At 42.9% G+C, this 26,413-nt stretch overlaps 1 protein-coding gene across 4 annotated transcripts in view; it reads left to right on the top strand.

Annotated features, from left to right (window-relative positions):
- Nucleotides 1–26,413, top strand: part of PARN (poly(A)-specific ribonuclease) — a 175,195-nt gene that overhangs the window by 25,852 nt on the left and 122,930 nt on the right. For 3 of the 4 annotated variants that reach the window (XM_043914368.1, XM_043914369.1, XM_043914371.1), the window contains exons 12-18: nucleotides 1,257–1,313; nucleotides 6,842–6,919; nucleotides 11,087–11,130; nucleotides 12,260–12,302; nucleotides 12,999–13,074; nucleotides 15,271–15,381; nucleotides 15,713–15,782. In XM_043914368.1, the coding sequence (XP_043770303.1) occupies nucleotides 1,257–1,313; nucleotides 6,842–6,919; nucleotides 11,087–11,130; nucleotides 12,260–12,302; nucleotides 12,999–13,074; nucleotides 15,271–15,381; nucleotides 15,713–15,782 (479 nt within the window). The remainder of the gene's footprint in view (nucleotides 1–1,256; nucleotides 1,314–6,841; nucleotides 6,920–11,086; nucleotides 11,131–12,259; nucleotides 12,303–12,998; nucleotides 13,075–15,270; nucleotides 15,382–15,712; nucleotides 15,783–26,413) is intronic. The other variant, XM_043914370.1, reaches the window with a different exon arrangement.

Genomic DNA, 26,413 nt, shown 5'->3' with positions numbered 1-26,413 from the left:
CCTGGGAATTAAACTGGACCTAGTGAATTTTTTTTGTTTTAATTTAAATTTTTGACCATGCCACACAGCATGCAGGATCTTAGTTCCCTGACCAGGAGTAGAACCCATGCCCGTTGCAATGGAAGCACAGTCTTAACCCCTGGACCAGGGACATCCCAGGAGAAGAGTCATTAATTTAGCTGTGAAGAGATAAGGAGAAGGAGAATGGTTCTCTAGAGTTTAGAGTTAAGGAAAGGATTTCAAGATAGGAAAGAAATTGAGTCTGTTTAAGCACCGTCATGAAGAAGACAGGAGAGAAGAAGCTGAGTGGGAATGCGTCTCAGTGTGATGCTATAAAAATTTTGTAAAAATGCATTTGACCAGGAAAAAAGATGGCGGGGTTGAGGGGGTGCTTCCCTGGGGGCTCAGTTAGTAAAGAATCCTCCTGTAGCGCAGGAGGATCCTTGGGTTGGGAAGATCCCCTAGAGAAGAGAATTGCAACCCACTCCAGTATTCAGTATTCTTGCCTGGAGAATTCCATGGACAGAGGAGCCTGGTGGGCTACAGTTCATGGGGTCAAAAAGAGTCTGACACGACTGAGCAACTAAGCACTCACTCAGGAAAAAAAAAAATCAGAGAATTCTTAATTAACAGATGGTCTGAGTGGTTCTCCTCAGAATGGAATGCAGTATTGATTTGGCCAGCAGGTGGCAGCTTTTAAAAAGTCCCTGTTTATAAGACAACTTCTCGTTTAGTCCTTAAGTTGTATCGGACTCTGCAACCCTATGGACTGTAGCCCACCAGGTTCCTCTGTCCATGGGATTGATTACCCAGGCAAGAATACTGGAATGGGTTGCCATTTCTTCCTCTAGGGGATCTTTCTGACCCAGGGATTGAACCCATGTCTCCTGCATTGGCAGATGGATTCTTTACTGCTGAGCCACCAGGAAGCCCCTCAAGGCAGCTTGAGGGATGTGGAAATTTCAACAGTTGATTGGAAGTGATGGGTATACCCTAGCACTGTTATCTTAGTAACTAGTGAATAGTTTGCCACTTGCTCAGCCCTCTCTCTGAAACAGAAAAATGGTACATGCAGAAATCATTTCCAACACACTTGTTTGGGGGTGATGGACTCAAAGCAAACAAAAGTCATCTAACTGGATATAAAATTTCAGTCTCTGGTTTTTTTTTTTTTTGCCTCGATTCAATAAAGAACTCATTCAAATAAGGAACATATATATTTCAATAGTTGGTGTTTTGTTTTGTTTTTAAATTAGGAAGAACTGAATGATGCCGTGGGATTTTCTAGAGTCATTCATGCCATTGCTAATTCGGTAAGTGAAACACACTTTGTAATTAATTTCCTGGACATAACATTTACTGTGAAATGCCAAGTTATCATTGCAAATCCATCATCTGGTCACATTGATGTTAGAATGTTTTCCTGGTCTGGAGGGAGAAGTTAGAACTTCATAAAGATAGCTTGTTGTCATAATGTGCTCAGTGTGACATCGTAATTGCTGAATTACATCCAAACCATTTTTTCAGAAAGCATTTCTATTAAAATGCAGAAGAGGATTATACTGTGATGGCCTTATGTGGCTCCATGAAACTGATATTTATTATTCTCAAAACCAACAAGAAGCAGAATAGCAAACTAAAGAATATGAGGAGAAATAATCCAGTGTTTGAAACCTTGTATTCCTTCATTAAAAGAAATCTAGAGGATAAAAATAATTGTGTTGAATTCTTCCACTTAATTGAATCTTGTATCTTTGTTTTTAAAATAATCTTATTTATTTATTTATTTTGGCTGTGCTGGGTCTTTGTTGCCGTGAGGGCTTTTCTCTAGTTTCGGCAAGTAGGGGCTGCTCTCTAGTTGCGATGCGCGGGCGTCTCATTGCGGTGACTTCTCTTGTTGTGGAGCACAGGCTCCAGACCACGTGGGCCTCAGTAGACATGGCACATGGGCTCAGTAGTTGTGTCTCCTGGGCTCTAGAGCACAGGCTTGATGGTTGTGGCACACGGGCTTAGTTGCTCCCCAGCATGTGGGATCTTCCCGGGCCAGGGATTGAACCTGTGTCTCCTGTATTGGCAGGCAGATTCTTTACCACTACCCCAGAGAAGCCCTGAATTAATTATATCTTGATAACATTTGATGCATTTAAAAAATGTGTCAACTGTTTATGTAAATGTGCTGGAGCATTCTGTGATAGATATAGTAGATATTTTCCCTTGTTTCTTACATCCTTTAAGAAAAGAAGCACACCCATCTTGCAGAGAGAAACTGGGTCTTGCTGCTGGTTGTTCTGTTGAGTTACCCATCCAAGACACACTGCTTGCCTGATGCTAAACTTCCTGGAGTCCGAGACTTCCTTGTCCTTGAATAGCTGGCCTAGGGAGAAGGATTTGTCTCCCTGGAGGAGTCATCTTGTCCCTTAAATGCTGAGCCCTGCATCGGGGAAGCTTGAGGGCGGTGCTTCAGGAGTCCGTGGTTGTCTCAACAGTAGGTGCAGCCTTGTCACACAGGAGCACTTTTGGGGAGGCAGCCACTGGCCCTGGGAAGGGGTAAACAGAACTTAGACCTTGAGAGAGAGAAGGGCTGGCTCCTCAGGAGCTCTTTCAAGTAAATGATATTACTGGAACAGAATAGAACCAGGGATGAGCCTGGAGAAAAACAAAGGTGTGGGTCTCTTGAGAAGTAGCCAAAAAGCTAGTTTAGAACTCAACATTTCAAAAAACTAAGATCATGGCATCTGGTCCCATCACTTCATGGCAAATAGATGGGGAAACAATGGAAACAATGACAGACTTTTTCTTGGGCTCCAAAATCACTACAGGTGGTGACTGCAGCCATGAAATTAAAAGACACTTGCTCCTTGAAAGAAATGCTGTGACAAACCTAGATAGCGTATTAAAAAGCAGAGACATCACTTTGCCAACAAAGATCCATATAGTCAAAGTTACGGTTTTTCTAGTAGTCATGTATGGATGTGAGAGTTGGACCGTAAAAAACTCTGAGCACTGAAGAATTGATGCTTTTGAACTGTGGTGTTGGAGAGAAGACTCTTGTGAGTGCCTTGGACTGCAAGGAGATCAAAGCAGTCAGTCCTAAACTAAAGGAAATCAGTCCTGAATATTCAGGGTCTAAAAAGACCCTGATGCTGGGAAAGATTTAAGGCAGAAGGAGAAGAGGGTGACAGAGGATGAGATGGTCAGATGGCATCACTGATTCAATGGACATTAACTTGGGTGAACTCCACAAGATGGTGGGGGACAGGGAAGCCTGATGTGCTGCAGTCCAAAGAGTCAGGATATGACTGATCAACAGCAACAAGATTGTGTGTATCCAGAGAAGCAGAGAGGGCTTCCCTGGTGGCTCAGTGGTGAAGAATCTGCCTGTAATGCAAAAGTCTTGGGTTTGATCCCTGGATTAGAAAGATCTCTTGGAGAAGGGAATGGCAACCCACTCCAGTATTCTTGCCTGGTATATTCCATGGACAGAGGAGCCTGGTGGGCTACAGTCTATGAGGTCACAAAGAGTTGGACATGACCGAGAGGCACACACACCCACACAGAAGCAGAGGGGAGTTTCTAGTTGTGTTTGCTTACATTATACACACTTAACCAGCCGTTTTCAGAGCAGTGGTGGATTGACTGAAGCTGTCCCTGAAACAGATGTGGGGCAGCAGTTGGCTTTGAGCTCCCATAACCAGCATGATGGTTTAGGGGGCTTTTCCAAGATGGGGGCATTTGTTTGCCTTGTACAAACAATTCAGATCCTTTAGCCAGCTGTGCCTCTATTTTTCCTCTCTGTGGTCCCTCTTCTGCAGAGTGATTCATGGCAAGTTGTGGACCATTCGTAGTGCGTGTCACAGAGCATACCGTGATAAAAATTTAGCCCTGTTTATTAGTGATCCAGACATTTAAAATTTAAGTCACATACTTTACAACTACTAACATAGTTGAGCTCTGTATAGCCAGTGAGCTCTGTATTAGACCAGATTCTTTCCCTGTCATTCTTAGTAATGAATCTGTTTTCTCTAGTTTTAAAAAAAATTCGTATTAATTTTTCACCCACAGAAAAGTTGCAAAACTGGTAGAGGATTTCTATACGCCCATCACCTGGCGACACCTGATGTTACTGTCTTGTATAACCACACAGTTGCAAAACCATGAAATTAACCTTGGTACAATATTATGAGCTAACTTGAATTTAACCTGTTTTTCCTCTAAGTCCTTTTTCTATTGATGGTTCTATCTAGGATCCCACATTGAGTTTACTTGTTATTTCTCCTTAGTCTTCTGCAGTCTGTAGTTTACTTTGTCTTTTATAACCTTGATGTTTTTAAAGAGTATTGATTGTAATTGTGTCAGGTGTCCCTTGGTTTGGATTTGTTTGATCTTTTCTCACGTAGGATTGAAGACACAGTTTTGGCAGGCAGACCACAGAAATGATGGTTCATGACGTTGACCCCCATCACTCAGTTCAGGTGGTGTCTGCTGGGTCTATGCACTGTAGAGTTACTGTTTTCCCTTTTGTAGTTAATAAATATATTGGGGGCGATGTTTTGAGATGCTGAAAACCCTGTTTTTTCTTGAGCTTTTGCCAGTGACAGCATCTGTCGGTGGATCTTGCCTGCAGCCGTCATTACTGTGGTATTCTAGTGGCGAGTTTGTGTTTCCCTCTTTCTCCATTTGTTTCTGGAAATCTTCTAGAAGAGCCGCCCCTGCTCCCCTTCTGTTAATCCTTTTTTTTTTTTTTTTGGACTCAAAGAAACTTATTTCATTCTACATATCTTTAAACAATTTATTTATTTGGCTGCAGCAGGTCTTAGTTGCAGCGTGCAGGCTCTCTAGTTGTGGCACACAGGCTTAGTAGTTGGGGCTTGCGGGATGAGTTGCTCCAAGGCATGTAGGATCTTAGTTCCCTGATTAGAGATCGAACTGACATCCCCTGCAGTAGAAGGTGGATCCTTAACCACTTGACCACCAGGGAAGTCCCCATTGTATAGATTTATCTCTTAATTTAAAAACATTATTTATTTGTTTCTGGCTGTGCTGTCTTCATTGCCGCCTGTGGGCTTTAGTTGCAGTGGAGCAGGGGCTACTTTTCTCTGGTTGCGGTGCACGGCTTCCCGGTGCAGTGGCTTCTCTTGTTGTGGAGCATGGGCCCTAGAGATGCAGGCTTCTGACGCTGTGGCACACGGGGTAGCTGCCCCATAGCCTGTGGGGTCTTCCTGGACCAGCGATCGAACCGTGTCCCCTGCATTGACAGGTGGATTCCTAAGCCCTGGACCATGAGGGAGGTCCCTCTACAGATTTTAATCTAGTGTTCTTATCATTTATTTTGTTGCTTGGATGGTACCACATGGGCCATTGGTGCTTCTTCAGGCTGGCTCGCCTGTAACAAGCCCCTTCCTTTTCTGAGCACCTCCTTACTTTCTGACGTCACAAGATATTCCACACTCATCTTGTATCTTCCTTTCCTCAGCTCTAGAATCAATGACTTCTCCAAGGAGCCCGGGTTCCTTTTAGAAACCAAGTTCTGGTGCTGGGCTGCTGTGGTGTTACTACTACTAGTTCCCTCCCTGCACAGAGCTAAGAATGATACATGTGTGTGGCCACGCATGTTTGCACACGTTGATATTTCCGTGTCTGACTTACATGCATATTTTAAAAAATGAATTTATACTGATACACGACAGATTCTAGTCCAGTACCACAGGGTTTACTTTTAACCTACTCTCTCTTCTTTGTAACTTTTTTCCCTCCAACACTGGGAATTGCAGTTCTTGTTATCTGCTGTGTTGATGTTAGTTTTGTTCTTCCCAGCCACCTTCAGTATGGTCGAGGGCTTCATTTATAATACAGTTAGGTTTATCTTTTAGGGCTTCCATTTTGGGTTTCTTCCTTCTCTGTGGTTTCGATCAATACTTGGTATCTTAGCACTGTATAGATATTCAGAATGGCCCACACACTGAGCTGAGAGGATAGCTCATCTGTTGGATTTGGGAGATTTTGTATAGAATTATTATTTCAGAGGATTATGCTTACCTTTGTGAGTCAAGGAGTATTGCTCTGAAGGTCCACTGGGACGTAGAGAAAAGCTCCAGATGCTTTATGTTAAAAATGCTGTCACCTGGCTAGCTAAATCTAAATTGATGTTCCATTTTTGCAGTTTAATTTTTATCAAAATGGACTAATTTATTGCACATATATTGTACCTCGTTGGTTGAAGAGCAGTGAATTTCATTGGAAACAATATTTTGAAACAAGCCCTGTGGAATTTGACATACATGATGAAGGAAATGAAAACATTCTATTTAATAAAGTTAGTTATTTTTTACCTTCTAGCATTGTTATGAGTGTGTCTTTTGAAAATAAGTGAGTTGTTTTGAAGAATACATTTCTGAAATAGATATTTGGAGTTTGTTCACAAATTATTTGACAGTTCAAGGTATCTAGCATTTTCAGTTACATTTTTGAGCTCTTTAATAAAAATTTTGCTACTTCTGATTCTTGTGTTAGTAAAAATTTTACTACTTCTGATTCTTTTGGGTAGAAAATGAATAAAATCAGAGAAAAAGATCAATGAAATCAAAGTCATTTGGAGCTTTTACTTTGCATTCTGGATTTTACACCAGAAGAGGAATGAAGCCAGCCCAAATTTCTTTATTTGCATATCTTTATACATTTTTTTTCCCCCTTAGTGTCAAAAAGTAAGTTTAGTACAAAATCCTCATGGAACCAAGCCATACATTTCAAGATACTTAGCATTTTCTGTTTTTTTGAGCTCTTCAATAAAAAGCCCTGATACAATTTGCACCAAGGAGTCTTTCGTAACCTTGACTTTTTTCAGGGGAAGCTTGTCATTGGACACAACATGCTGTTGGATGTCATGCACACGGTTCATCAGTTCTACTGCCCTCTGCCCGCGGTGAGTGACTTGTCAGCCTGTGTTAAAAATTCTCATCTTCAATACTGAGAAAGTGTTCTTTGTGGGGTGCCGTTCCCTTGTCTGCACCTGTCCCCGAGGGACAGTCTCCTGCACTTGGTTGAATGTTTTTGAAGAGATTTTAAAGGATCTTCGGACATCTGCCATTGCTGGAGCGAGGTTAAACATTTGTTTCGTCTTGATGCCGGAGGTTTGTTTGCTCAGTTAGTGCTGAGCAGGGGTTGCTGAGCCGCAGATGTGGTCTTCGGGTTTGATACTGCTAACGTGAGCCACAGCAGGGCGCTGAAGCAGGGGTGGCTGGGGTAGGGGTGGGGGGGCGGGTGGGTGGTGGTGCTAGAGGTCTGTAGACTGGGTCAGGTTGTGTAAAAGTCTTGGTTGCCTCTTGCAAGGTAACCCTTAGATTCTCTGTGGACCGTGGTGTTTTGGGACTCTTGGAGCTGTGCGGTCTCAGGGCACCAAAGCACAGAGTCCGGGAGAAGGGCTTCTCTCTGTCTGCTCCTCTTCACTCCCTGACTGCCTAGGGCCTCATCTTACTGCTGCTCATCACTGCAGTGCCTCGCCTTCATTTACTCCCCGTGTTTTCTGTCCTTCAGTGACCTCACCCGCCTTCTAGAACTTCAGTTGGAGACACCGACATCTTCCTCTCCAGCTGGCATCTCTCCTCAGATCCGGTCACAGTTTACACTGACCCCGCACGTCTCTACCTGGGTAGCTTTCAGAATGAGTGGGGTTTAAAATTCATGTGTCGCAAACAGGGTGTGCAACTTAACGTAGCCTTTCTCTCCTTCTGTCTCCAAACCCGTTCTTTCTCCTGATTGCTTTACTGTAAATGATACCCAGTCACCAACATGGTTTTTAACATCCGTTTTGGCTCTTCCTCTGTCCCCCAGATCTGGCCAGTTAGAAAATCCTGGCAGTTTTGTCTCCAGGCTGTCTCTCACATCTGGATTCTTTCCATTTCAAGTAGCAAGTAGCCTTATTCCTCATCTGAAGTTGGCAAACTCCAGGCAGGATTCCCTGCCTCACTTTAACCTTCAGCCCATCCTTTAAACAGAGGTTGGCAAACTTTTTCTATAAAGGGTCAGATAGTCAAATATTTGGGGCTTTCCGGGCTGACTAGTCTTTGTCAGGACTCTTAAGATGGTCATTGTCACCTGAAAACTGCTGTAGAATACAGTGTGTCAACAAATGCGTATGACTTTGTCCCAGAAAAATTTTATTTAAAAATAGGTGATAGGCCAGATTTGGCCTGCAGACCGTGGTTTCCAGCCTCTGCTTTAAACTATCATACCGCCAGATTTTTTTTTTAATTGGAAGATAATTGCTTTTCAGTATTGTGTTGGTTTCTGCCATACAACAACTCGAATCAGCTGTAATTATATATGTGTCCCCTCCCTCCTGAGCTCTCTTCCCTCCCCCGACCCTGTCGCTCTAGGTCATCACAGAGCACCAGGCTGGGCTCCCTGTGTTACACAGCAGCTGCCCACTAGCTAGCTGTTTTGCACATGGTGGTGTCAGCGCTACTCAATTCATCCTCCCCTCTGCTTCCCCCGCCCTGTCCGCAAGTCCATTCTCTACTGCTGTGTCTGCGTATACCACCAGATTCACCTTTTATGGCTTCTGGATTGGATAATACCTACTTTAGAGTTCAGTGTCGTTTATACATCTGCAAAGCCTCAGTTACTTCACGTTTCTCACAATGCGTCGTTCCTTCAGCATCTTGATTACTTTTCTTTGGAAAATTCCAACACTGAATACCGCAGGTCTGTTGGGAAGCCTGTTCCTATTTCTGCAGCCTTAAGATTGTCCTTGCTTTTCATAAAAACTGCATCACCCTCAGGGGCTCAAAGGCATCATAGTTGTGAGTCTCAAAACAAACATGATGGGTGTGAATTTGCATTGTGTAAATCTAAAGGGCTAATGTTAATTTCAGAGCTGTCACTCCTTATTGACTGAATAGTAGTAGCCTTTCTCACGGCTTTTTGACCTTCAGAGCAGTGAAGTTATCTGTAAGGAAAGTGTATTTAATGCTGTGTTTATAGGTGTTTCAGACACCAAACAGAGCTTGGCTTGTAACAGGCATTAAGTACTGATTTAACAAATGAGTGTCTTCCAACTGTGTCAGCTTTGTAATCTCCTGATGTATGGCTCTGTCCACATCACTGACCCTGAGTTAAATTCTGAGTTAATCCCATGTTCTTTGTTTTTCTATACAGTTGATTCTTTTTAGCCTGGCATTATCAAGCCTTCTGTGATCTGGCCCAACCTTCTTGTGTAGTCTGGACCCGTTTTTGTCCTTCCTCCCAGCCAGACTGGCTCATTTTTCAACCCCCAGAAAACGTGTGCTTTTGCATGTCTGTAATTTTTGGTATATGAAATCCTTCAACTTGAATTTCCTCTGGCTTTTCTCAGTGTTTGCTATTTACGGCTTTGCCCATCTTACCCAGGTCCAGTGTGTGCCTCTTTGGGTGTACACCTTTTCCCTGCTTGCTGCCTTGCCCAAGAGTGATCTTTCCTTTCTCTGAACTGCCAGAGAACCGTGTACCTCTTCTGTTGCATAAATTTTGCCTTTACATCTTATTCCACTTTTCTCTCTAAGTGATTCCCTCCTTGGACAGGGAGTGTGACCTTTTTATTATCTTTGTCTAAATGCCTAGCATAGCCTTTGTATGTAAGGACTAAATAAATGTTATCTTGCATGTAGCTAGTTTTCAATCAAATTCTACTGGAAAGAGAATATGATTTATTGCAAAGTAGAAGGTGGGTTAGGGTAAGTGGTTTTATCCCTTGCTTTATTACTAAGGCCCGAGTATGTTATATAACTTCTTTGTGTTCTGTCATTGTCAGAAGGAGAAAATGGTTTTCTTCCATCCACCTTTGGAAGAAGTGATGACAGGAAAGGAACAAGCCTAATTAAAATGATAGAACTTTTACATACACTGTTACCAATGTTGTATTTAAAAGTGCACTAAAGAATCTATATTTGGGGGCAGGTTTTTAGGGGAAGAGTCTTTTCTTAAAAGTCTTGCTACTTCATTCAGCATGACCTTTTAGAAGGCATTGGTCTACCTTGCTATATGCTGACCCTGGAACTGGCCATAATTCTAATTTTTTTCTTGCTTGTGAGACTTTCTAAACTGAGAGATTACACTCTTTATTGTCTTTTTGTTTGACTTAGCACTGAAACCGCTTATTCGTGTATTGTTCATTAATTTAACGATAGCCATTGAAAAGCTGGTAAATACTTAAAGCTAGCTAAATACAGACTATATTTACAGGCTCGAAAAGCTAATGGGAAATGGCAGTTTCCTGTGAAGCATGAATAACGCTGAAGAGAACTGTAGTCACAGTGGGTCAGGAGTATGAGTAGGCAGTGCAGTATGGCAATTATGTATATAAATAAGTTAATTCAAAATGAGAGCAATCTCATTCCAGCTCTAGACTTCCTGATCAAATAAACTTGGGAAATGAATTGCCTAATTTAGGCATTTGCTATTGGTGCCACTTAAGCAGTTTTCCAAGTAGTTAAAGTAAGAATCATGTGTATTGGAAAGTCTCTGTTTTAGTGGCCATTTTAACCAATATTTCAGTGGTGTTTCCATTAAAAGTATGATCCAATTTACAGTATGTCCATTTCCTGCATGAACCACTTTATTTTTTTAAGAATTTTATTGAAGTACAGTTGATTTGTAGTGTGTTCATTTCTGCTGTACAGCGAAGTGACTCACTTAAACATAAATATTCCTTTTCACATTCTTGTCCATTATGCTTTATCACAAGATACTGTGAACCATTTTATTTAAATAACTCTACATGTCTCACTTTACGGTGAGTTGTGTAAGAGAAGTATTACTGATAGTTTTCTACATATAATAGAAACCCTTTTCCCGAACTCTTCTGTTTCAGCCATAAAATGCTCACATATCTATTTTGTTTATGCAGAATTTTAGTATCAGGTCATATGATTCCCCATCAGTGAGGAATTGCCCAAATTTTTAGATATTAGTGAGAAATGGGCCTGACAGTTTAGCTTCAGAGGCCTGTGTTGGTATCATGGTTTGAGAAGAGACCCATGGGACTTGAAATATTTGTTTTAAATATTGCAAATATACCAGTAAAATCATAACAGGTCACGTTCTTGTTTTTTAGGACTTAAATGAATTTAAGGAGATGACAACATGTGTTTTCCCCAGGTAAGCTTTCCTTGAGGATTTGCCTTTGGTTTAAAACAGCCATCTGGGCATCCATAATTACACAAAGGTATACAGTAATTTATTAAAACCATTAGATCATGGTCACAATTCAGTTTTCATAAGCTGGAAAATGGCTTAAGAGCTCCACCTTGCTGATGGTTTGCTTTTACAAATGTTGATGATGTTTGTTGTTAAAATGTAAAAATCAGAATTTGACCCAAGGATGAAAATGGGACAGCAGCTGCTTTTTTTCTCATCCTGCCTCCCACTGTCTGAGGGACCTGTGAGGTCTGCTTGAGTTGGCGCTTACCTGCCTTGTCTGTTGGGTGAACCTTGTCACAGTGAAGCATCCAGTTGAGGGTATTCAGTTGAGTATTGAAGACGGTTGAATATATAGTTGGATAGAGTTGGATATGTTGAGAGTATTCTGTCATCGGTCAAAAACTGTCTGGCTAGAGAACTCCTTTTTCTCAACTTTGTCAGTGCCTTAGCCTGTTGGTGTTGTCCATGGTTAGTATGGTGTGTTCTGATAGATCCCACGTCAGCCGCATGGAGCCGTCAGAGCAAGAGTCTGTATCCGAGGACCTGTCTGCAGAGGACTTGGAGCAGTTGCTCTTTCAGCCAGACTGTTTCTGCCCAATTATCTGCAGTACTCATATTTATGTGAGAGGAAATAGTATTTTCCTACGAGTGTGTGTGTGTGTGTCTCTTTTTTTTCTATTGCAATCTCTGAAGCAGAGTAGTGAGAAATAACAGTTGTGTGAGACTGCAAATGCAGGTTTTGACCCTCTAGGGTACTATGTGGTACAGATCTGGATAGTGGTAGGAGAGGATGAGAGCTTGGGAGCATCAGCCCTGCAGCAGTGTTTGAGCCACGCGCAAACACATGAGGATGTTTGACTCACCCCGATGTCAGTGTGAGCCCGCGCCCTCTGGAACTTGTGCTCTGGCTGTGGGCTTCCCCGCAGCCTTGTGATGAAGTGCCCGGATGAGGGGACCTCATCCACAGTCCGACGTGGTGGAGATGCAGATGACTGGTGCCCCCGTCCACTATTGTTCACTGGAGTAAAGTACATTTTGAACATTGCTATCCATTGTTTACCTTTTTAAAAAATTCTTCTGTTTCTAGGCTCTTGGATACAAAATTGATGGCCAGCACACAACCTTTTAAGGTATTTTAAAAATCAGAATTATTATTGATAAATTATAGTTTGAAATTTTCCAGATTGCTGCTTACAGCTTTAGAATTCTTGTCAATTAATGAATGTCATTTTCCAATACACCTTCCCCTTAACCACCTTTTGTTCTCTGAAAAAACAAAAAAGATAAAAAAGAAATTGAGGAAAAGACTAGAAATAAATACATCAAATGTCAATAGGAGTTGTCTTTGGGTAGTGGAATTGTGAGGGTTTTTTCCTTCTGAATGTAAATTTTTAATGTTAAAACATATAATGAATTTTTGAATAGATTACAGATGCATACACTCTTTCCTTTTCCTTATTTTACATATTTTGGGTATATAGTCTAATCAAGAGAATTCAGGTAAAAATGTAATCATTTGCTTCTTTCTGAAGTGACTTTATATGGCTGAGTGAAATGAATGCCAGAACAGTATAGCTTTCTGGCCAAAGGTCTGTAGATACTTAACACATCTATAAAAACTTTTCATGTGGCTGTACTTTCCATATGGTGGAAATTAAACTTGTGGTTTCTCTCTTGCACTGAGAAGGACTCCTGTGTTTCTTTAAAGAACACAAGGGGGCAGTACTAGGTACTTTTTTTTTTTTTTGGTCCTGATTGTTCATGAATCTCTAGTAAATGTTGCTCTGCGACGATGACAGCTCCTCCCTGTGTTTCCTGGTTTGCAGGATATCATTAACAACACATCCCTTGCAGAATTGGAAAAGCGGTTAAAAGAGACACCTTTCAACCCTCCTAAAGTTGGTAAGAATATAAATGATCGTAGAAAGCTCCACACTCTCAATGATAATTATGGATGTCTATTATGGAAGAAAGGTAAAACTATTCTAGAAACTAAATAAATTGTACATTTATAAATTTTGGCTGAATTAACTTGCTCATACCCTTGGTTGAGTTGCTGTTTTCTAAATAAAGATGGTCTTCTAATCCTAACTCTACCTTGCACGGGTAGGATTGGGTAGCCTGTTTATTGAGAAGTTTAGCAATGGCATCTTCAGGACTTTTTGTTTCTTAATCTTGGAATTGTCCCCAAACTTTATGGGTCTTCCTTTTGGTTTAAGCGAAGACAAAGAGCTGGTGATTAATTGTCAGGGGTAGAGTGAAAATATACTTTTTGTCTCAGGAAAGCCCAAGAACTGGGTTTACAGATGAGGAAGGGGAGGGGGCTTCACCTCTGCCTCCTTCAGAGGTAGCTTAGGCACTGGACAGCAGTGGTGAGGAAAACCAGAGAAGGGAGGGACGTTTCTCCGGGGTGGAAATGTTTGCCATATCTGGCCATGGTTCCACCCATGTGTTTGGTGAACCTTCCAGGTGTTAGTTACTTCCTTGGTTCCTGTTGATCTCAGTCATGCTGCTGGTATTGTAATTAACATCCCATTAGATGTAGCCTGCAGCTTCCTGAGAAATTGATAACAGGGCTAATGGCTCAGAAATTGACAATGGAAGGTACTAAAGCAGCCAAGAATACAGTTATTTGCTTCCCTTTCTGGAATAGTCCAAAAAAGGAATTAAGAAAAGCGTGGGGGGAGAAAACCTAGACCTTTCCTCTAATAATATAATGGGCAGTATAATGGAAATAATTGATTTTGGAAATAAGTGTCTCAGCTGGTAGTAGAAAAGAGGCCATGACTTAGTTGGCTATCACGTTAAAAGAGTTTTTTTTTTTTAAGCTTAAAATCTAATATTCGATACTTACTGAGGTTAAAGAATTCTTGCTTAAAGAGCATTGTATTGATATAAAAACAATTATAGCTTTTTCATTGTTAATTTCCACTCATGCTTTTGATTCTGTTGTAACATTTTTGAAACTCACTTACAAAACGGTTCTAGGAAATAACTATTTATGAATTACAGTTTTATCCCGTTATTTCTACATAATATTCCAGTAAGGAGAGTTTAGTCTAAAGCAGGCTCGGCAAACCTCGTTCTCTCAGCATCTGTGAACATCACTGTGACCAGAGAGGCATGTCGTAAAACTGTCTCTCCCATGAAGATGTGCCATGTTTGCAAGGGCAGCATTACAGCAAATTCTGGTCTGTTTGTGGACGTGGTTGTGCTTTCCATCTTTGTATGTGTGAGCTCGGAGACATAGTGAAGGACACTATTGACTTGAACTGCCAACCTTGATGGGAATCTTTGGCTTTTGGGGAGGGTGAGCTGGAGTATTGTCAGATAACAATTACAGAGTGTTTACCATGTACCAAACGTGGCATGAGAGCTTTACTTAAGTGAGCTCATTTGATCCTCACAAGAGCCTCACAAGGGGGCTCTGATTGTCATTGCCCTTCTACCATGGTAGAGGCCCAGAGGGGGCAACGTGTCCAAGATCACACAGCAGCTAAGTGATAGAGCAGAGATTCAAACTCAGACGGTGGACGCTGGGGGCCATGCTCTTAGCCATTGCTCTGAGGTCCCCAACCTCCAGGATCTAATGCCTGATGACCTGGGGTGGTGCTGATTTAATAATAATAGAAATAAAGTGCACAGTAAATGTAACATGCCTGAATCATCCCCAAACCACCTTCACCCCCATGGAAAATTTGTCTTTCACAAAACTGGTCCCTGGTGCCAAAAAGATTGGGGACAACTGCTCTGAAATACCCCTTGCGTCCCAATCAGAGGAGGAGTCATGGTCACAAGAGTGAGTTATGCATGGTTGTAAATAGCATCCAACAGCATGCAGTTGGGAGGCCTGGGGCTGAGTCTTTGATAATGTAACCAAGACACTTCTCTAGTCCAGACCAAAGCCCTCATTTTCAGTGACTCTGTTATCTCAAGGTCTTGTGTGGAGAGAATTAAGAAGGAGATAGCTTTTTTTCTGCTTATTTAGGGTGTTTCTGCCGCACAGACATCTGGGTTTGGCAGGGCAGCATGCTTACCAGTCTTCATGATTTGTGATGACCTTGGGAAGACTCTTTGTGTTTTCTTTTTTCTCTTTAGAAAGTGCAGAAGGCTTTCCGAGTTACGACACGGCTTCTGAGCAGCTCCACGAGGCTGGCTATGATGCTTATATTACAGGACTGTGTTTCATCTCCATGGCCAACTACCTAGGTACACGCTGTACCTGCCTCTGTCAACACACCATGGTCCCGAGGGGAATCTTCCCTGTCTACCCTTTCCCTGGGATCCACTCACCCAATAGAAAGTGGGAGGGTTTTGAGGGAGGAGGGGGAGGGGGCTGGGTGGGGGTTGGGGAGTGCACAGGAAGAACCATCAAATGCTTACCTGGGGTTGTGGTACTTGGTCCACATGAGCACTTATTTTACCCTTGCGGAACCGTACTGTTGATTTCAAGATATTTTTTCCTTTTTTTTTTCAATATATTTTTTTCAGGCTTTGTCTCCTTGACTGTTTGTGATATTCTGTTTCTTTTCTTCATTAGGTTCTTTTCTTAGTCCTCCAAAGAGTCATGTATCTGCCAGATCAAAACTCATCGAACCTTTTTTTAACAAGTAAGTAATCAGAGTCCCAGGGCCCCAGCATCCTCTCTTGGTGGAAAAGCCCAGTATCTGGGATATTGGTGAGGGGTGACTGGGAGCTCTTGGGCATTTTTAGATAAGATATTCCTCATCTCTGGTGACTCAGATGTTTTTTGAAAAATAGAAGTTGACCTTTTCAAAAAGAATGTATTCAATATATTGGCTAAAAAAAATTAGAAAACATCATGAAAGGTAGCACATCTCTTCCAAGACAAAGGACTGATGGCTTCAGAGTTTAAATGTCCCACGAGGGAGACTCTGTGTATGTGTCTGTGTACACAGTCAGACCTAACTAACCCCAACAGGCTTTACAAGTGAGATTATTCTTCATGCTTACATTATTACCTAACTAAATAATGTCCTTTCTGTGAAGATGTTGGTTACACAAATGACTTCTGAGATAACCTGTGGAGCAGTTTTGATGGTCATTGCATCCCAAACCCTCATCTGAATGGATCCGGTGAAGTTGCACCTTCACCGTCGGAGGAAGTCAGTGTGATTGTAGGGAAACGTCTGCTTTCAGAGCATTTCCAAAGAATCTCTAGATTGTCACTTCAAAGCGAGGCTGTCGCTTTCTTGGCACAGTTGAGACTAAAGTTGTGAATGTGATCATCAAGCCGGCCACAGCCTGGCTTTGTGCCAGGGCCCCAGGCCTTCGTCTCTACCCCGGCTCTCTTCGCAGGGCTGGTTCTGGGAGGTTTAGGTGAGCCAGACAGAAGTGGGCAGCCCACATCACTCACCATTTCTGAGAGAGCCATTTCAGGGTCGGCTTGGTGACGTCATTTCCTTATATTGTATGCGGCATTTTACATGTCTATTAGTGCTTTCCCAAGTAAGAATGCCGTCTCCTCCGGAGTTTATAAATTCTGGTATCACAGTGCTTGTCCATAGGTGCCATGCTGCAGAGTCAGAAGTTAATTCCAAACATCTGGATTCCTACAGGTTTGGAATTTTTGTAGTCTGAGTTAGTGAATTCTGTCATCCTGTGGCTTCTTCCTTTTTAAATCTTTGTTCTTTTCTGTGGAAGTTCAGAGGTAAATGTGTTTGATTTTTCAAAAACATCTTTCACTTCAAAAAAAGTCTTTCAAAGAGGACTGGGTAACAATGTAGTGTATATTGAAAATTAAGTTGAATTTTTCTGCATGGAAAATTAGTTCTGCCACCAGTTGAGTTCTTGCTATCTATCCAGTTCACAGTGGGATTTTCTAACCCCTTAACTCTAAATTGGGGGCAGTGTTTATCTTTGTAAATCTTAGGCCCGCTTATGGCATCAACCATGGAACCTGTGAGTGACACTAAATACATTTGGATTGTGGCCTTTCTGGCATTTTTATGCATGTGATGTTAAGTTTGTCATTCAGCAGTATTTTGCAACTGGGGAGATGTTTACTCCCATTTAAATATTTAAAACAACAATCCTGCTTCTGCACTAAAATCAGCTCCTAATAAAGTCAGGTGATGGTTGCAAATGGGGGTAGATAGAGGCTGTCTCTTGTTTATCAGTTATCTGTGTAGCCAAAATGAAGAGCAGTCAAAGTAGGCTTTGGTTTATAAGTTTAAGTGAAGTGAAAGTTGCTTAGTCATGTCTGACTGTTTGCAACCTCGTGGACTATAAAGTCCATGGAATTCTCCAGACCAGAATACTGTAGTGGGTAGATGTTCCCTTCTCCAGGGGATCTTCCCAACCCAAGGATCGAACCCAGGTCTCCTGCATTGCAGGAGGATTCTTTACCAGCTGAGCCACAAGGGAAGCCCTTTAAAAGTTTAAATAAGACTTTATATATTTCTAGATCAATTTAGTATTGCTAATTATGTGCAAAGATATTACTCAGAAGAACTGGGCAGTAAACACATAACTTAACTTTAAAATGGGACTGGTGTCCATTCAGATTATTTTTTTGCTGAAACCTAGATGTATACCAAAAATAGTTGAGATTTAGGAATCTTCCTGTGATATTGCACTGAAAATTCTTGCCCAATTTGATTTTTTTCTCTATTTTTCCCTATCTGTGAAGGAAGAATTGTTTCTTTATCTTTGAAGGGAAAAAGATCCTAGCAGGATTTAAAGTGCAAAATAAGGACTATTTTTATTCTATATTGGACTAGCTTGGTTAAGTATAGCCACCCATTCTGAACCTGTTAAGAAAGTGGGAAAAGCAGTTGCTTTTGATGTTGTGAGTGGATGCATGTTCAGTTGCTCAGACGTGTCCAACTCTCTGTGACCCCTTCGACTGTAGCCCACCAGGCTTCTCTGGCCATAGGATTTCCCAGGCAAGAATACTAGAGTGGGATTCCATTTTCTCCTCCAGTGGTTCTTCCCGACCCAGGGATCAAACATGCATCTCCTGCATCAGCATGTACATTCTTTACCACTGCACCACCTAGGAAACCAATATTGACCTCATTCTTACTTAAATGCAGGTTTCATTTATGATATTAAACCTTGATTTTGTTACTTTTCTTCAAAATTGCTCTTGTAAAAAGCTGTGCAACAATTGCTATCAGTGTTATCTCAAGCAGTTGATTTTAGAAGAATCTAAATTTTTCTGAGGGTTTATTTGTTTTTGTTGTTATTCAGTCACTAAGTCGTGTTGGACTGTTTGCAACCCCATGGAGCACAGCATGCCTGGCTTTCCTGTCGTTACCTCCCAGGGTTTGCTCAGACTCATGTCCACTGAATCAGTGATGCCATCCAACCATCTCATCCTCTGTCACACTCTTCCTCCTGTCTTCAGTCTTTCCTAGCATCAGTCTTTTCCAATGAGTCGGCTCTTTGCATTAAGTGGCCAAAGTATTGGAGCTTCAGCTTTAGTTTCAGTCCTTCCAGTGAGTATTCAGGGTTGATTTCTTTAGGGATGACTGGTTTGATCTCCTTGCTGTCCAAGGGACTCTCAAGAGTCTTCTCCAGCACTGCAGTTTGAAAGCATCAATTCTTTGGTGCTCAGCCTTCTTTTTGGCACCTGGCTTTTCTCAATGTAAGCTTAACCAAACACGCATAGCCCTAATAAGAATTTGGGTGGACATGAGACGACTTACACGTGTAAATAATATTTTGCTTTGCTCTCACGAGGTTTATGTTTAAAAAGTAGACCTTGAGTGGAGATAAACCCAGCCTATTTCTGCATTATTTTAAATTAGCATCTGACTGTGTTAGGTGTGCCTTTTGGGGAAGCTTTACCGAGTCAGCTATTGAGAAGATCCCAAGACAGTTGGTGCTTGAGCAGATTGCAGAGATGGGGCACTTTCTAAGCCCAATTTGTCCAGGGAAATGTCCCGGCAGGACTTTGCAGGGTACCATTTGTCTCTTTCCTTTCCTGGGCTCCTTGTGTGTTTCTCCCTTCTTTTTTGGACTCAGAATGAAAGTCCTAAGATTGCTGAACGATGGAAATTGGGATGAGACCACTGCTAATGACAGGCTGTGTGCAGCGTGCTCTTCCTCTATGTTGCGGGCTCTCTGCTCAGGAAATGGTTTACCTTCTTTTATGACCTTGGTCAGTTTTCATCAATGCATAGAAAACCAGACTTAGAGAAGATCCTTTGGTCAAATCCTTTTAGGCCCAGAAGGAGCTAAAAATACTCTCTGCTTATACTTTTTATTGCACGACAGAAAGCACATAATCAGACTTCAGTGTTATGTTTTATTAACAGCCATCTGTTTCTGCAAGACACCTTGAGCGCTCTTGTATTAATAGATAACCTTTTATGAAGGGTTTTGGGGAAAGGTTATTTTCGATTTTTCTCAGTTCTTAGAAGGAGGAAGGAAATGAACATGTATCTTATTTTGGCCAGTCTCTAAGTAGTGGGATTGAAAAGGAAGAGGTGCCTGCACTCTACTGTCAAGGACAGCTGCGTCATGCTTGGCACAAGTGTTCTGAAATTTTTTTAAATTTTCTTTTAGAAGTCTCTTGAATTTGTTACAGTATTGCTTCTGTTGTTTATGTTCTGGCTTCTTGGTGATGATGCATGTGGGATCTTAGCCCTGGACCAGGGATCGAACCCACACCGCCTGCTTCAAAAGGCAGATTCTTAACCACTGGACCACCAGGGAAGTCCCACAGCATTCTGAATTTCAACGGGAGTCTTCCTAGGATGACAGGGCCATGTGTTCCATCTAAGCTGAAGATAAGACAATTCATTTCCTCCTCTGTAAAAACAGGACTGGAACTACCCCCCTCCCATGTAAGTTATAGAAGTCACATGAGATGCTAAAGGACTTTGATAGTTCCTCAGACTTAGTAGGTGGCCAGGGTCTATTATTTTCCTTTCCTGAAGTACAAGAGAATTTGACATGCTGGGAAATTCAAAACAGTAGATATGGTAGCAGCATGTGTTTTTGTTTTAAGTTTCATGATAGAGAAGAAAATGGATTGAAGTGCTGATTTAAAACTGGAGCAAATGTGAGGCATCCACTTTCCCTGTACTCACCTTTTAGTGTTTGCTTAGGAAAAATCAGAGGACAATGAAGTATGTCAGATTGGTACATAATAGAAGCAAGATTGCTTTGATTTGAAGCATTTTAGAAAGTTTTGTTAGGCAGATGAATCCAGCCATTTATGGAAGGTTGTATAGCTACACAAAGCAATGATAAGTGGCGAGTAGGAGGAATGATTACGGTGCCTGAGATAAAGCACACTGATGTCTTCTCCCTTTTCCTCCATGGAGAGCAATCATATGCAGGCAGTAAGTTCTTTCTGCTAATATGCCTGTGCTTCACCTTTAACATCAGAGAGATTTTTTAAACTGAAGGGTTGCAGAAAAACAAAATACTTCAGATCCGTGCGAAACCTCCTTTCGCTGGTGCTGGACGGAACCACGCTTATTGTCTCAGTTACCAGCAGCCACCCTTCACGTTGAACCATGTCGTTCACTGGTGACCCACGTGTCCGGAAGTGCAGGTCCTGCTTGTCTCTCATGAGAGCAGTACTTGGCCCCTGCAGGGCGGCTCTCACCTTACCCTCTGCGGTCCTGCCGGCCTCTTCTCATACAGAGGAGTGAGAGGCGCTGGAGCAACAGGACGGCGAGGCCGGTCTGCCTGCGCGCGTGCTCAGGCGCTCAGACTGAGTGTCCGCCTCTGTCACGCCGCTGACTGTAGCCCGCCAGGCTCCTCTGCCTGTGGGTTTTCAGGCAAGAATACCGGAGGAGGCTGCCAGTTTGATCTTCCTGACTCAGAGATCAAACCCGCGTCTCTTACACCTACATTGGCAGGTGGATTCTTTATTAATGTGCCATCTGGGAAGCCTCCCAGCAATTGCTGTTGGGTTTTAGCATCCTGGGTGAGGGAGCCAATATGTCTTCATTGAGATCCTGGTAATCTTGGGTATCAAGTCCATTGTGGTTCTTTTTTATTTTAATAATTTAATTTGTTTATTTTTGGCAGTGCTGGGTCTTCGTTCCTGCTCTGGCTTTCTCTAGTTGGGGTGTGTGGGGGCTACTTTGGTTGCAGTGCTCGGGCTTCTCATTGCAGTGTCTTCTCTTGTTGCGGAGCATGGGCTCTAGGGTGCTTGGGCTTAGTAACTGTGACCTGTGGGCTCAGTAGTTGCGTTGCATGGGTTTATTTGCTCCGCGGCACGTGGATCTTCCCAGATCAGGGATGAAACCCTCATCTCCTGCATTGGCAGGTGGATTCTTTACCACAGAGTCACCAGTGAAGCCCATGAGTCCATTGTTTTAAGTGTTAGAGTAATTTCCCTCAAGAGCTTTCCAGCTTTACAACATAAGTGAGAGGTGCAATACAGTTTGTGCTGTTGGGAACGCCTACCTGTGACTGTCACAGTGCTCAGCATAATGGGTTTCCATATGCGTTTCACGTGTTAAAATCATTTGGTTAATTTCTCCAGTAGAACTGCCTCACTTCAGGGTCCTGTGTAGTAGAGAGCAGCTGTGGTCTGTGGGATCAGGTACCTGGATTTGAATCCCACCCCTGCTCCTTATACCTGGACCCCCTTGAGCAAGTTACCCTCTGTGTGCCTCAGCTTCCTCATCTGTAGTTGAGAACGATGGTGCCCATTGGATAGGGTTGCTGTCAGAGTGCCACGGGAGAATGTGTATAAAATGCACAGTGCCTGACATGTCATAGGCCTCAGTCAGCTTGTCACTGCTTTGGGGACATTTATACTTTGAAGACTTCTGTTGACCAAATGCTGGGAACAAATGGAGAGCTTTTCATTTTTAAAGAAAATACCATATAATCATATCTTTAGTACTGTAGGCCTCTTATAAGGTGGGCTTTGTATTCAGTTATGAGCCTTGATCAGAAAAAAGAGGGATAGCGGGATAAAGCAAGCTTGTAACTCAGTGGTGCTCAGGAAGATTTGCATGTATGTCTTTTTGCTTTTTATTTCCCCCTTTGAGGCATATGGTTAAATCTCAGTCTGGGCTGGGCAGCATTTCTAGTTGTAGGTTTTTATTGGGAGAGGAAAGTAAAGAAGTAGCATTTACTAAGTGACCCTTTGAAAGTGGTTTCTTTTTTTTTTTTTTTAACAGCTTTATTGGGATATAAATTTGCACGCCATGCAATTCACCCATTTAAAGTGTACAATTCAGTGGTTTGGGGTATGTGACATTATGCATTTTTTAAAAAAAATTATGGTAAACTATATGTAACATACAAGTTGCCATTTTAACGATTTTTAAGCGTACAATTCAGTGGCAGTAAGTACATCCACAGTGTTGCACAGCCACCACCACTGTCTGTTTCCAGAACTTTTTCCTCACCCCAAACAAACTCTGTGGTCATTAGGCAGTGATTCCCCATCCCCCTGCTCCCCTCAGCCCCAGGTAAACCTCTCACCTGCTTTTCTGTCGATGCATTTGTCCTTTTGTGAGCTGTTTCTTCTTGAGCAACTCATTGCTTCAGTGAGATCTTAATCTATTGAAACAATACCTTGGGTTTCCCAAATCAGTAGGATGGAAATAATCTCCAAGCATTGGCTTGGTTTGATTGCCCCGAAAGTGACGCCCTGATTCTCATGAAGGTGAAGGACAAGGTGAGCCTGCCTTGAGCGTGGGGCTTCTTAAGGCTGGAAACTAGTGCTTGTTTGCAAACTAGTCGTTGAGTTCTCCCAGCAAGGGGTGCTTGCCTCAGACTGATACTGCCTTACCTAATTTCTGCCGTGCAACCTTGTTTTCCCAAGAGTTATCAGGCAAGCTGCTTCTGTGGCTTTATCAGAGGCCACTTTTTAGAGACACCTTAAGGGAAACCCACACCACATGCCTCTGCCTGGTGCGCTAGCCCCGTGGGCCCCTTCTGCCCTTGTATTGGCTCTGGTTGCTTTAAAGTACATGTCTCTCTAGCTTAACTTGTTTATCATTACAATTTGTAGAGGTTAGAAAAAATCAGTCCCTGGATATATGTTTAAGCAGCTTGCCTCCTTCTTAGCAGGATATCATCTTAGCTTCCTGTGATTCCTATTTGAATCTCCACAAGCGTGGTAGGTGACCTGAAACAACAGACATTTATTCTTTCACAGTTCTGGAGGCCAGAAGCTTGAAGTTAAGGTATAGGTGTGGCTGTGCTTCTCCCACAGGCTCTGGGAAGGGTCTGTTCCTTGCTTCTCTAGCGCCTGGGGGTGCTGGCACTCCCTGGCTAGTCACCATGTCACTCCAGTCTCTGCCTCCCCCTCTGTATGTATCCTGTCTCCCTCTTTCTTTTGTAAGGACAGTTGTGATGGTATTTAGGGTTCACTTGGATAGTTCAAGATATGTCCTCATGTAAGGTCCTTGACCTAATTTCTAGTTCCATCTGCTAAGATCCTTTTTTCAAATAAGGCAGCATTCAGAGGCTCTGGGAGTTAGGCTGTGGACCTCGCTTTCTGGAGGCCTGTTTATAGGCATGTTGGTAGTAAAGCCCGTGTTCTTAGGTAGTCCTTGCCTTGCCTTGGCCCTGGCTGTAAGCAGGTAGGTCATGGTTATTTCCAAGTCTGTTTCACAGTTAATTTATATGAGTCAGAGGTTAGCAGTTTACCCTAAGAAATTTACAAGAAAAGAAGTGAAGAGAGGTGAAGTTGCTTAGTCCTGTCCGACTCTTTGCAACCCCATGAACTGTAGCCCGCCAGACTCTTCTATCCATGGGATTTTTCAGGCAAGAATACTGGAGTGGGTTGCCATTTCCTTCTCCAGGGGATCTTCCCAACCCAGGGATCAAACCCAGGTCTCCTGCATTGTAAGCAGACTCCTTACTGGTTGAGCCACGAAGGAGTTTAGACTAGCTGCCAAATATCTTCTCCACTGAACATCTTCCATGGTTCAGAGTGTTTCACCCACAGCGACTGTAATTTCTGACAGCATCCCTGAGGAGGTAGGTAATAAGGTCCCCCATTTGCAAGCTGAGGCCATCTGCTGCGGGCCCCAGAAACAGTTGAGTCAGGGACAACCCAGGTCTGTCCTCAGCTGGGGATAGGATTCTTCCTCCAAAGCATCATTCTCTAAAAGAGACAGCTCAACAGTTAGTAGGACATTTTCTTAAGAGACAATGCTAGTATCGCTGAAAGATTTCTTTCTCTGCATGTTTGGTTTGGGCAGTGATTCTAAAAGATGTTGACTTGGACCACCGGATCGAGTGCGACCAGTTTCCTCTGACATTTTGCAATCTGCTGTTTTATAGGTCCAGCAGACGTTGCCTTTGTACAATGTTTAGTTTAACACTTTTATTTGATGTAATTTGATATGGTTCATTTGATGGAGACTGTTTAAACATGCTGCTGACTTTCTTTCCTTTTGCCTTTCTTCCCCGCACTGTCTCCCCCCCCGCCCCCCCCCCCCCCCCCCCCACACACACACACACTTGTTTCTTGCATTACATCTCTGAGAAGGGACTTGAGTTGGCTTTGGGACAAATGTTGGGTAACTCTCTATTTGTCAAGATATCAAGTGACTAGATTGAAAATTGCACGTGCACCCCTCTTCCCCCCACCCTGAGTGAAATGAAAATAACTGGTGCCACAAGGACTCTCCTCTACCCAGTGGTTGCCCTCTTATTTTACATAAGAGCTTTAGTGAGCAAAATAAGTGAGCTTATTTTGTGAGAGATGTCTGCATGCTTCCTATCCTGGATGATAAAATTAGTTTTTTATGGCGCATAAATATGTATAATGATGAGCCTTTGCATACACGGTTCTCATGAAGTGCTTTTTACTGCTGTGCCCTGAAGGAAATACCAAGACCATTTGCAAGAACAGTAGAGCTGGCAGTCGTTAAAGGTTTCAATTTTCCTCTGGAAGGCTTGGGACTTGGAGTTAGGTGCAAATTAATTCACCACTCAAATCGTGTTGAGATGAGATTGTACTCAGCATCTCCGTATTCCGGTCTGTAGTGGCATAAGAGGAGTACAGTTTTGCTTGGAAATCTGTTCTTTGAGGTAGAGCTTTTTAGGAAGAGATGTGTAGTCTTGAAGAAATGCGCATGTTTACTCATTAAATGAAATACTGAGTTTCTAGGTGGAAGAATGAAAAGTTTGCGGGCTGGAGGGTTTTCCTTTTGCTCAGGCAGAACCAGAGTAAACACTGTCCTCTCTTATGAAGACAGGCTGTGACATCAGAAATCCTAGATCATCCAGGCCTGTGTGTGTGTGTACAGATCTGACCTTACAGGAAGTAAAGGTCCTGTATTCAGACACCTCATTATCTCACTCACCCCTAGGATGGGCCGATTCGCAGGGTTTCCCTGATGGTGATCTTGGTGTGTGGGGGCAGGTGTGACCGTGAGGCCGGAGGCCTGGGAGCAGCTGGTTCTGCGCTGCAGACGTGGGAAGGTTGTCCTCTGACCTGTAGCAGCATGGCTCTCTTCTCTGCTCCTTCATCCTGGTTGCTTTCCTCAGTCCACCCAAAGCTCTTCTCAGAGAGCAGCCTCATTTCTTATATCTGGACTCTGCCCCGTTGCACGAAGCTATAATTTAATCAGCCCTTAGAGCATTGCCAAAAAAACCAACAAAAGCCTATGTCTGAGATCTTACATCCCGAGTTCTTGCACTAGAGGTGGTTGAGGACGCGAGTCCTCATTTGTCCCTTAGAGGCTCCTGCGGGGACTGTAGGCTCAGTTTCACATGACGCTGTGGGAAGAGCTCAGGTTAAAAGCCGATGTGAAGGGGGTATGGGCTTCCCAGGTGACATCAGTGGTAAAGAACCCGCCTGCCTGCCAGTGCAGGAGATGTAAGAGACGTGGGTTCAATCTCTGGGTCAAGAAGATCCCCCGGAGGAAGAAATGGCAAGTCGCTCCAATATTCTCGCCTGGAGAATTCCACGGACAGAGGAGCCCAGCGAGGTTGCACAGTTGGACACGACTGAAGCAACTTAGCTCACACGCATGTGAGGGGGTACCTGGCAAAGAGATGGTGAGGCCCTTAGTGTAAGACTAGTAATGGGGAAACTTTGGGTCTGACTCTGTCTCTACTCCCATGCTGGCCAAGGGTAAGCCGCCGGAGTAGGAAAAAGCTGCTTCCTCATTCCCTCTGTGATAGGACTCGGTGCCTGTCCTCCAGACGCCAGAGGACCAGAGGAGGCTGAGTGCGCCGTAACAAACACTTATTTTAGTCAGGAACCTTGTCCTTTTAAAAAATAGTATATTTTTATCCTGATTGAAACACAAATTACCCACTCGTAATTCCACCA

This window comes from Cervus elaphus, chromosome 10, assembly GCF_910594005.1.
Source record: "Cervus elaphus chromosome 10, mCerEla1.1, whole genome shotgun sequence".
NCBI lineage: Eukaryota > Metazoa > Chordata > Mammalia > Artiodactyla > Cervidae > Cervus > Cervus elaphus.
Note: the sequence above shows the minus strand (reverse complement) of the source record. Positions and strands in the feature narration are given on the sequence as shown.